General features: G+C 42.5%; 1 protein-coding gene across 2 annotated transcripts in view; it reads right to left on the reverse strand.

The window, feature by feature from the left end:
• Positions 1-523: 523 nt before the first annotated feature.
• The window catches only part of nlgn4xa (neuroligin 4 X-linked a), a 50,487-nt gene continuing 38,302 nt past the window's right edge, over positions 524-12,708 (reverse strand). The window contains exons 3-4 of one of the 2 annotated variants that reach the window (XM_080519530.1): positions 9,010-9,799; positions 524-1,533 (exon numbers count right to left, since the gene is read on the reverse strand). In XM_080519530.1, coding sequence (XP_080375656.1) covers positions 639-1,533; positions 9,010-9,799 — 1,685 coding nt within the window. In that variant the 3' untranslated portion in view covers positions 524-638. Of the gene's footprint in view, positions 1,534-9,009; positions 9,815-12,708 lie in introns of both variants that reach the window. The other variant, XM_080519531.1, reaches the window with a different exon arrangement.

A 12,708-nucleotide genomic window follows, 5' to 3' on the forward strand; every position in this document is an offset into this window, starting at 1 on the left:
TGATGGACGGGGTGGGATTGTGTTCGCAATTTGGTCGTTTCAGTGAAAACTAATGGGTGGGAAAAAGGAGGATGTTCAGATATATTTACACACATCTCAACGGAAAGCACAAGCCGAACAGAAAAAGATCTCAGCCAGAATGAAAAAGAAGAATTAGAAGGAGCAACTTTTCTCTTTTTTTTTTTTTTTTTTTTTAACTTTTTCCACACACAACTATACAACTTGTTAAATTTTCTTTTTTTTTTTTTCCTTTTTTTTTTTGCAAAGTTTTCATAAATACATTTTAGGCTGGGTGTAAATTTCTGTGCCCAAGAAGTCAAACTCATGAAGACTCATGATGCTCCATTGATGCTTTTCAACAACTCTTCTTCCTGCTGTGTGTTTATGGCACAAAATGCCCCGAAAAGGCTTCTTTAGTCAGTATTGTAAGAATATTAGCAGTCATCCTCTGGTTGCCTTTCCTTTTGGTAAAACTCCTCCCATGAAGCTCTTCTCCGCCAAGTTATTACTAGAGAACATTCACTTTTAATATTTTTCATGAGTTTATGATCACTATATACTTTTCAAGAAGGCATGGTAGCAAAATAAGATCTGCTGGGACTTTGGGAGTCTGTGCTTCACACAGTTAGCGGGCGGAGCTATACCCGCGTGGTGGAGTGGCCGTGGGGCAGGTTGGTACTGTTCTGGCTGCCACCGAAGGTGTTGAAGTTGTGCAGCGGCTGCATGCCAGCCAGGGAGTTGGGGATCATGGTGATGGTGCTGGGCGTCATTAGGGGAATGTCGTCGGGCGACCGGCGCAGAGTCAGCGTGTAGTCGGGCGGGCAGGTGAGCCGCAGCGTGTCGTGGGTCTGCATCGACTCGCACTCGTGGTGGTGCTCGTGCTCCAGCTGCTGCTGCTTCATCTGCAGGGACATCAGCTCCTCGCTCTGCAGGTGCGCCACGTCATTGGCGGCGGCCGGCGCGTTGGGCGCGGCCGAGTTGCGCTGCGGCGTGGGGACGCGCCGGTTGGTCTCGTGCCTCCGCTTGTCCTTCTTGTAGTAGAGCGCGGCGAAGGCCAGGATGTTGAGGAAGAGGAGCGACGCCCCCACGGCGATGGTGACGCTCAGCTCGGTGGAGTAGTCCCTCTTGGTCTCGATCACCACGGTGGACTCCTCCGTCAGGTCGCCGCCCTTGCGCTGGTCGGTGGTCTGCTTGGTGTTGGCGGGCGGGACTCCCGGGTGGCGCGTGGTGGACGGCCAGTTGTTCTTGCCCGGGAAGCGTTTGGTGTAAGGGTAGGGCGTGGTGTCCTGCGGCGGGATCTTGGTGGTGGTGGAGACATATTGAAAGAATTCATTGATATTATGAAGATGCGGGACCAGTTCCAGCCAGAAGGCCACTTTGGTAGCACGGTAATGATCTCGCACTCGCGGTTTGAGGCCAATGTGAAGGTAGAGCTGATCCTTGGGGTTGTACTTGGTCCAGGCCACCTCCTCGAACCGGTTTGGTTTGGTGTGGATGAACTTTGTGTCCTGTGGAACGGGTTGGTTTGGATCCCTGCAACATACAACAGAAGACATCAGGATGCTTTGACAAATAATAAATCCACAGAGCTTTTATGTGGGCCGTCGCACTGAAACTGCACAATGTGACCACAGGAGATTATGAAACACCACCATGACCTTTGTGGAGGGAACAGTGATAGTTATCTGATTGCTGAAGCTCAATGAAGCTTAAAGCTTCAAGCCTTCTTCTTTTGGTTTGTAATGAAGGGAGATTAAGTTCCAATATTTCACTAAAATCAATGCCGTGCAACACACCCCACTCTCTTCACTTGCACAGTCATTTTCTAACATTACAAAGAAATGTTGTAATTTGCTAGAAACAGACTGCAGGTCCTTATATTGATCTGATTCAGTGTCTGAAGTGAGGTTCACCTGGATGGGTGAGCAGCCCATCACAGGACACACACAAATCCATGTGGAAAAGCATGTGTCTATTTTGCAGCACTGTGCAGTCATATTTCACCAACATGGTCAGTTTAGAATGTCCAACAGATCAGGCGAGTTATATTATAGCAGAGATTCGGACAACAGGAGCAAAACTCTGACATGCTGTTCCAGGGTTTCTGATGAGGACACGCAGGACCGAGGCTCTCCAGGGTCTGGAACCTGTGATATGAGTTCACGCCTCGCTGTGGCTGCATCCACACTATAACCTGACATTTTAAGTTTATTTTTATTACCTGCTCCAACGGGCCCGAATTCAATAAATGGATCATGCTGAAGCTGTCCAGATAACGAGCCAATCATTACGATGAGCTGTGACACACAAATTCAATATTCCTTAAAATGTCCTCGATACTCCAACGGTTCAGCTTCAAGAGATATTTTATTAACTTTAGAGAAGCAAGCCGGGGTAAGATGTGAAAATAACGTGTTTGAGTCCATCATGATTTTAAATGGTTTAGACATAGATGCAGTTTGACTTGGCTGTTTTGATTAAAGGTTGTAGTCATTTTGAGCTTCTTTTGTTGTTGTTGTTGCCATTTTTTTGCTATATTAGCAAACACTGTGTGATGTTTTCATAGGAAATGAGCTCTGAGCTAAATCCAGCATATTTATAATACTTTATTTGTGCAGTTTTCAACATATGGACAAGAACAAGGAAAAAAACAAAGCACATAATAAAACAAAACATGTTTTTAAATCATAGCACTGATTGTTTTTTCCTTACAATCTCTTTCAAATGAATTAATAAATGCAATGAAATGGAATTGTTTTTCCCTTTTACATATTTCTCCTTATGTTAGCTATATGGTACTTTTTTCATTTTGAACTTGTGTGTGATATTGTGACAATGATGAAAAAAGTGTTGAAGGCTGAAGAAAAGAAAAAGCTGAAGGAAACCAAGACAGAGGGGCTGAGGAGCCATGTGTGGCTCCATATTGGTTTATTCACAGACTCAAAATAGACTCATTTATGTTTCAGGAAGCCTCAAGTCTGATCAATTAAAAACCTTTTTTTGTGAACTGATGGGAAGACATATGCTTTATGATGCAATAAACCATTTAATTCCCACAGTGAAGAGTAACGTGGGACTTCCGGTTTTTTCTGAGTTGTTTGGATGTAGATTGACTCCAGAAAGGCTTCAACCAAATGAAATCCACCTTTTGGAGCGGCTCAATCAGACCCGAACAGAAACTTTTAATGGAGCTCCGGGGAACTGTTCACAGGAACATTACAGCTCTGTGTAAGACGCAGATAGAGGCTGTTGCCGTTCTACTCTGAAATCGATGTTACCTGTGAGGGTTACTTCTGTTCTTTCCTGATTCAGCAGCTGGCAAACTCAACACAGGACCAAGTTTACAACTCGAGGCGCTGCGGCATTCCTTTATCTGAACCTGTACATGAGTTTACTGCCACCTCACACCTTGTGTCACGTCCTGACCCACTGCTCCTTTTCATACTGAGTACGACACTCAGAAAGTTTTGCAAAATGTTGCTGGCATAGTTGTCAAACACAGTTTCTCATTCAGTGGGGAATCGGGGTTATGCACCTAACAGTGACAACACAGGAAGCAAACATGAGGCTGCTCCCCTCAAACAACTTGTGAGCTGGATGTTTGAGGAGGAATTCATGGCAGCCTGGAGATCATCCTCAAACAAACAGCTGATTCAGTCATCAGAAGCTCTCGGACAAACCACAACAGTCACGTTGAGTCTGCAAGTCGAAGATCTGAGCTGGACGTGGCTCTACAGCCCTTCTACAGTGGCTACCAGCAATGCTGGCTAACCTATAGGTTCCACAGAGTATGTAGTGAGTGAAATTAATTGCAATATCCAGATAGATTTGGTAAAAAAGCAAAAAACAGATTTATGCTATAATGGCTATAATGAAAAAAAAGTTTAATAAAAAGGCAAAAAAAGACTTAAAAGGACTAATACCGTAAATGATAGGTATATGATAAAAAAAAAAAAGCAAAAATGGCTGAAACTGTCAAATACTATGAAAAGGTCAAGATGTATAAAACCATCAAAAACAAATATTAAAACAGTTACAATTATAGTAAAGTCCAAGAACTGGTTAGAAATGTTTATACTGATTATAGTTCTAAAGCATGATCAAAGCAACAGATGCTCTGGTTGTTATTGTAGATTATATTTTCTAAAATGAAGCTAATCCAGGAGTCTAGTCTGAGTTTTTGAAAAGGTTGCTGCACCGATAAACTGGGAGGAGAATAACTCCAACAACACATGACACGGAGTGGCAGGAGGAAGACCTCTTCTTCTGCAAACCGTGATGGTTTTTGATATGTTATTAGCCGAGGCTCACTGGAACACTGACAGGCTGGAAATATTTCCTTCAGTGAATCGACGTCACCGAGCGCTGGCCTGCTGGCCTCGGCAGCTCCCAGCCGATAGTCAAACGCAACATTTCCACTTCGTGTGGGTGCATTAGAGCCACTCACAAAATGTCAGTTCAAACAGATGTGGTGCAAAAATATACCACACGGAAAAAATGCCTGACCCTTGTTTTTGGCCAGTATTGAGCCTTTTTCCTTCGATTTTGACTTTCCTTGAGAAAAATGATTTTTCTCTGCATTCAGGCATTTTTCTTCCCTTCGCAGAGTTTAATCTCAGACTTTCTCTGTGTTTTAGGATATTATGTCTTCTGTATATACCAAATAATCTCCATTCATAAATATATATTTTTCAACCAAACATCACCCAATCATAATTTTACCAAATGAAAAGCGTATTTTCAATTATGTTGTACCACGTTGCATTTAAAAAGAACCGCTAAACCTAATTCCACATATTTTGGTACTAAAACAAATCCATTTGAAAAGGTACATTACTATACTATATTAAAAATGCTTTCCTAATTCCAAGACTTCTATATTCTATTTGTGAGTGTGTTTTCCTGCTGTTTATTACCATCCTGTTTGTTTGTATCCCTGAAGCTGAGCCAGAGCTGCAAGAGCCAACATAAAGGAAGTTTTTCATCTTTTATAGAATCTCGTTTCAAGTGCAAAAACAGTGTTTTTAATTACAGAATTCAGTGGAGATGTTTTCCATCGCTAAACTGTATTCTCATCTACGCGTGTGTTTCAGTAACATCACATATGAGTGCTTGGCTTCAATGTTTGGAAACAGTTTTTAGATGTAAATTCAGGGTGCTTCTGAGAAAAAAAAGAAGCCGTTTTATAGCTGCAAAACAAGTCTTTAATGGCGGGACATCTCCAAAGAACTTTAGACCTGGAGGTGGGAGGAATGCCTTTTCATTTGTATATTCATGAAAATAGTATTGAACAATTAATGTTGTTTATCTTTTTACCAAGCGAGTGGCAATGTGTGGTAACTTCTACTCTTAATGGATTTGTCTGGACTCGTTGAACTGGCAAAGTGAATAAAATCCAAGAAAATAAGAATAAAAACTAAATAAAGCTGCATAATTTCTTAGGCTATTATCATCATGCTGTTATGGCTCATCAAGTGTGTTACCTGTATTTATGTTTCATGTTCTGAGCCTTAGTTTAGGTTCATTTGAAGTTGAAGTCACTCATGTCTAAGCTTGTCTTGCACTTCTGAGTCTGACTTCCTCCCTTCTTGATCGTCTCGATTGGTTTCACCTGTTCTCTCCCTCGTGTATAAAAAGTCCTCGTCGCTCTTTGTCTTGTTCAGTCTCAGACCTCGGTTCCAGAAGGTTCCCATTTTTTTCCAAGCTTTCGTTTTGTTTTGTTTTTTTAACCCTCCTTGTGAGCACATTTTATTTTTGAACGCTGTGCCAATTAAGACTTTTTGATAAAGCACGTCGGGTTCTTAGTCATGCATTTTTAGTCCACATGCAGGTAAAAAAAAAAGACTGACTGAACTGTGTTCCCAGAAATCAGAAGCACACAAATGAATAATCTCATGGAAAAGTGTTCTGAAATCTGTCTGTGCACCCAATTCTTGCATTTGTCTTCCAAAAATGTTTATGCTTTAAAATGAGCTTTTATAGAGGAACAATATTGCAAAGTTATACCAAATCCACCCAATTAATCCTTTCTCGGTATTAACACATCATACTGAACATCATACTTTGTTTTTTTCTTAACTAAAAAAAGGTGAGATCATTGTGATTTGGATCAGTTTACACATGATTTTATGAATACGGTTACAAATTTGGGGAAAGAGAACCTTCAGTGCAAAACCAAAAGTTTCAACAGTTTTCTGCAAACTCTCTATAACGACACTCTATGCTTATGGATTAAAACAGCTGTACGATAAATACCAATATAAATGTCTCCTCTGCATCAGCCTCTTGTGCATTAATGCTTCATGCTCACATATTATTCAGGCTGACACTGCGAGCGCCGTCGTCTCCACGTGGATCTGTACATAAAGCAGAGCTAACATGTGGCGCCATTTCACTTTAGGCCTGTCGTCTCAGTGCTAACATATGCCGGAACAATATGCCGCTCCTCTGTTGCTCCATAAGAGAGTGAAAAACACGGCTCGAGGCCTTTGGTGCTCACTGAACCACAAAAATCCATCCTTTACTGCATCGAGCATCCAGCGTGTGTAGAACAGCAGCCACTCCTCGCCATAGGTCGGATTACTCTGCGTCTGGCAGGTGTATGACGAGTGAAAATCCACGGTTGCACTGCGTGTCACCAGCATTGTGCAACACGCGCTTTCATGTGAGTGCATGAGCGGTAATGTATTCAGCATTACCTCCAGTGTCTGGCAGCTAAGCCGCTTTAAGAGGCTGCAGACAAGGAAGCTTGTAATAACTTTTTCAATCAGAAATATCAGGTCACAGCAGCACTTTCTGTGTGTGTGTGTGTGTGTGTGTTTGGTATTTTTGTCCACAGTTCTGTTTTAGTTTTTTCTCCTGGAGCAATAGTTCAGTCAATATAATGTCAAAGCAAAAAGATACTAAGAGCCAACATAAGTTTCCAGAGCCTGAGGCAGTGTTCCCCAACGCAGATCCTGGAGGACGATGCTGCTTGTGTCTGCTGCATAGGGCTGGACAACACGAGTACACACTGCATCCCGGTGAGCCTGATAACACAGATAAAATTCCAGTAATAAACCAATGAAAACTGCCATTAAGCTCCAATGAGGAAGAAAATGACAACTCCAGTGTTTTGTGGGTGAAGTGATGCTCAAGATTTTATTTTCTGTTTGTGTACTGGAATAATGCACTGCTCGTATAACACACAGGCTCAAAAACAGCCGTAAAAGACGAGTTTTGATGTAGAAACGAGCTGCTGTGCCAGGCCGACTCAATCCAGACGCTTTTGTAATTGCTTGATCGAGTCGATTCAGAGAAAGTTTGCACTGAATCACTTTTCATTTATTCTTGGACCGTTTCCAATCGTCGTTTGACCTGTTCAAATCAAACATGTTGGAGAGTCCATGAGTGACTTTGTGAAAGTTACAAAGAAGCAATCAGTGAGAAAAACCCACATTAGTGATTATGATAGTTCAAAAGAAAAAGACAGAAAAGCCTTGTGTGCTTTTTGGGCCCACAACTTCAACGTAAAATCACAAAAAGCCAACAAAATGTGGTGTTTTGATCCATAATGGGTGTGTGCAAACCACTGGCTGAACCTTCTTAAAGTCATGTTTCTGTGTTGATTGCTGAGAGCTCATATGGGGAGCCTTGAGCACGTGAATGTAACAGACTCAGCTCGGCCGCTTCCACCGCTACAACCATCCACAGCATCCGCATCTCTTGTGGAAATATCAGGAAAAGTTTCTCAACACCAATCTGTTCCCTTAATCAAAATAGGAGGCTCTGTGTTACATGCTCAGAGTGATGAATCTGCTTCCAGCTGGAGTTTTATCGGAGGGAGGCTGGAAGAAAAAGAGTGTGTGAGGAAGCTGATGAGGCGGTGACTGGATGGGAGCCAAACAGAGACCAGGGGAGCAGACGCTGCAGTCCATGAAGCTGATCAAGACTTTATTTATTCACCTTAAAGTGAATTTTCAGAATGACTGGGCTGCAAACACCCCGATACATAATCTCAAGGTGTGGGGAGGTAAAAAGAAAAAAAAAACCCACAAAAAAACAACGTGAGCCAAATATAAACAGACAAATCCGTTCATCAAATGCAGCCGAGCTGCAGCGCCGCGGAGGATTGGACTTGTTTTATTAACCTCCACTTGATCTCTTTGACTCACCAGTTCATCACTGAACAAACCTCTCTGCTCATTCCCCGCCTCAAATCTGTCCTGGATTAGCAAGTACTTATATCTGCCGCATGCTAAGAAATAAACACAGTAAACCCATGATGGAAAAAAAAGGTTTTTACAAGAACGAGCCGCCGGAGCCACATGTGGCTCTTCAGCTCCTTGATAGTGGCTCCAGGAAGCTTTTACTAAATCATGAGAAAATAAAATTTTATTTTACTATTGCTGTTTTACAAAAGAACTCATCTTGTGGCTAAAAGGAAAACAAATTTAGAAATGCAAAGAGAAAAAAAACAGCTCATGAAACAATAGGGATATTTCATATACTTTTCCTGGCTCCTCCAGTTTCCACCCAGAAACAAGCATCAACCCTGAACAGAGCTGAGGTTGGATGTTTTATATTTTTCCATATTTTAAAGCAAATCCTGAATTAATGCAATGTTTTGCACAAGTTTAAAATGGATGCTGTCACTTTCATTATGACATGAAACTGGGCACAAACTGAGACTTCATGACAAAACATATTATGATTGAAATATGACGCCTTAAGAGACACTGCCGTTGAACACGCAACGTCTTGTTGTGGACTTGTGTATTTAAGGAGATTTTGTGTATTGAGTGGCTTTTCAGCCGGCTCAGATTGAAATATGTCGGATTATGAATAAATTGACCTTTTGGGCTTTGGACACATCTGGCATAGAGTAAGACTCATTGATTAAATGACAAATATTGGAAGAAAGCCTTCAGATTGGAATGATGATGGTACTGAAAGCCTTCATGGTCATCGTCCAAATGACGTGACATTGTGAGAAAAGGTGTTTAGGAAGCAAAGAAAATCAGCTTTTACCCTGTTTTGGCGAAGTTGGTCCAGTAGGTCATGACGACGGCGCTCAGCATCACGTCGTTCTTTGAGAAGTTGCAGTTGAAGAGATCGGTGGGGCCAATCATCGGGATCCCGAACACGTAGGGTACCTCGTCGCCGTGAGCCGAGTCGGCCCAGCTGGGCTTCATGTCACTCTGACAGTGGTGGTAGAAAGCGTAAAAATAAGTGGGCGAGCCGTACTGCGCGTGGAGGTCAGCCGTGGCCACGGCCGGCGCCACCCACTGGTGGTCCGTGAACAGAGCCACCAGCGTCTTGCGTCGGGTCTCCGGGTTCTCCTTGTCCGCCCAGTCGGTGTACATGAACTTGATGGTCTCGCGCAGCGTGTCTTTGCCCTCCGGGTAGCCGTACAGGTGATCCACAAAATCAGACACCGCAAAGTCGAAATCGTTGGCCGACACCCCGTCCTCGCTGTCCACGATGCCATCCACAAACTTAAAGCCCTCGCCCTGGTTGACCCCCAGCATGATGTCGTAGTTCAGGAACTCCCCCTGCTCCATGAGGATCTGGGGGTCGTCGGGGATCACGTCGCCGTCGATCACTGGCCCGAACGCGATGTGGTACTTTGCAGGCGTGACGTACTGCTCAATCAGTTCCTTGTAGTTCTTCTTCTGCAGGCACTCCACCAGGTCGATGGTGTCCAGCATGTTGCAGCCCACCTTCTCAGCCAGGGCTCGCGTGTATTTGGCAGGCTGGTAATTGACGGCCCAGCTGGACAGTGCAGTGCCACTCTGGATGATGGCTTTCTGGAACAAATCTGAGATTGGAAATGGTGTTAGTGACACAATCCCACGCAAACACACACAATCGCAACGTGTGGGTGGGAAAGTGCTTTCTCAAAAAAAGCAACATTTACTTTGGGGGAAGATACTGAAAACTACAGACATTTTAGACCATGCTGTTATTTTCGGCGATTTTTTTGTCATCATTGTAAAAATACAGGCTTGCATGGACAATCATAGATGCAGACAATTAACCACTTAATGTAGTAGTTTAGATACAGAAAAAAGGAACAAAGTGTTGGCAATGAAGCGTTAACAGACTTTTAAACAGCTTGTACTGAATTACAACGAGTAACAATGGTTTTCAACCTTCTGCAGCTCAACACATTATTACTACTATAGCCTGGCACTTGCTTGTAACCCAGAATGACTTTAATAATCAACAAATAGCCAATTTACTGGTCCGACCCCTCAGATTAGTGTGCTTGTGGCCCTCGAACTGAACTGAGTTTAACGCTCCCGATCCAGATGATTCTGTCACAATTGGTCTTCTTCTAAGCTTCGACTCTTTTCATGCTCGCAAAAACACATTTCACAGCAAACAAAATGATGATTCAGAGAACCGACGCTCCGTCTTTGTGTCCCTAATGAATGAATGAATGACAAACTGGAACACAGAGACGTTTGCTGTTTACATCAACGGTACCGGAGGCGCTTTCCACATCCTTCAATACTCTTAGCACCGCTTCAGCAAGTAGGCCACAATACACGAGGAACACTGGAATAATGTGTGTTTTTGTGGCTTCTATTTATACTCATGCAAACACGGCGGTGGTGGTGGTGACTCAACCGGGTCGACTTGAAAAGTATGTTTTGAGCACAGAGCAGACTATTCCCACTCGGCCTGCTAAACTGTGCACAAGCTTCCACCGCTCCTGCTGTTAGTCAGAATATCGGTTCAGTCTCTCCTCCATTTCTAAACTTTTCAAACAGAAGAGGGATGTTCATAATTTTTCTGTTGACTAGACTCAAATTTAAATGAAGACGACTCGACTAGTGAAAAAAAATAAACCCTCAGTAAAGGTCAAATTTCTTTAGCATTGTCTCTGAAATATATTGCTTGTATTGAGAGGCTTATTTACTGCTGCAATGCGTTTACGCGAGTACTGCTGCAATTCTCACTCTGTAGCTTCCACCAGTGGTGGGAGGGTCAATGACGGTTGACCAACACCTGGTACATGAATTAAACCCGAACGGACTTTTGTAGATTTTACCATTTCTGACTCTTGATTTAATCATTGTTAGCCATGTAATGCCACTCTCTACCACATGATGGTGTTGTGAGCTTCTCCATGATCTTTTTTGGTGCAGCACCACCAAACATAGGAAGCGATTTCTGTTCCTTTAAGTAACCAGATGAAGAAGAAAACACAAGCTTGTAAAAAGAAAAAAAAACTGAATAAAAAGTCCACATTTCCACCCAGAGAAAGGTAAAATCTCTGTAAAGGTTTGTTTTTCAAAAAACCTGAATAAAGTTTGAAATTGCCTGCACATTTTTGTAAAATCCATTTCCTCTCCTCCCAACATGGGTCGGCTGAACGTCCTTGCTGCTGCACCAAATCTGTTAACTTTTGAAAAAGTAAGAGATTTGAAAGATCCAAACAAACACTGATCACATGTTTGGGTTTTTCAATTTTCAGCCCCATCTCGGCAGTTCACATATTTGAAATCTTTTGTATGAAATCGATTTGTAGAGCTTGTAGTAAATTCTAAATATTGTAATGTTTCCTTTAACAATTTCCTTGGTGGTTTGTAGACTGGACTGGAGCCTTTTGTGGGACAGTTTTGGTCCACGTGCCTCTGGTCTAAGTACTTTCAGCTATTCAAGCAGTATAAGCCATATAAGTCATTTCCCCCTCGTCTGCTTCCCTTTCCATTTCAAACTACTGCTCTGGAGTTTGGCGACACATGCTTGAGTGTATTTCTGTGACATGAGCGGCTGACAGCTGACAGACTGACTGACAGCGTGACAGCCTCGCTCATGTGCCACATTGAAAGGTTCCCCGGGTTCAGTGGAGAACAAAGACTTCAGGTGAGGACGGGACTCAACCTGTGAGAGTTGAAAGCTCAGAGATAACGGCCCTAAATAAGTCAAACTGAGCTTGGAGTTGAAAACAGCAGCACGAGGTGAAGAGCATATAACTCTTAAAGGGTCAACGTGGACATTTTTGGTACCAGTTGAAATAATGGCACACAATTGTTATATACACAACATACCTGAGGCAAGACACATGTGTGAGATGAAAACGTGTGAATGTTTCCTTCCTCCTCTGCTTTGCCAAATCACATCAAAAGGCTAAAACGGCTTCTTCTTTCAAACAGAATACAATGACATGGAAACAGAGGGAGTATCACTGCTTGTCTCGAACACTCTTGGCTGCTGACTGGTAGGGCTCTATTGTATCATTTTAAAAAGAGACTATGGAGGACTGTATAAAGTCATGAGGGATGTTGTGCTTGAGACATTATGCTGGACTCTCGAGGCTTCCTGCTTCAAGATTGTGGCTCTTAAACGTGAGGCACAATGAAAATGAACTTTACAAGTTTAACTATAGAAGCTTTCTGAGTCCATTTACTATGTGGAGGTTAGGCAAGGTGCTCGCAAACCTTTGGGATCAAATTGAGCCGTGGTTCTTGTAAAAGTTCTTGTTCGATTAAATCCAAATAAAGAAATGTAATTTCATTCATCTATTTTCACTGACAACCTGCTCGTATGTGAGAGAAGCAACTGAAAAATGGGTAAAAGGGAATACCTAGTCTTCTAATTGTTAAATTTACTATTGTGATTGTTGCTTAGTAACTTGGCTGTGGATATGATTTAAGGAGGACAACGAAAGGAAGAATACAATAAGATTATAATACCTTCATAAAAACATTACATTAT

Source organism: Blennius ocellaris (assembly GCF_963422515.1).
Source record: "Blennius ocellaris genome assembly, chromosome: 24".
Taxonomy (NCBI): Eukaryota; Metazoa; Chordata; class Actinopteri; order Blenniiformes; family Blenniidae; genus Blennius; species Blennius ocellaris.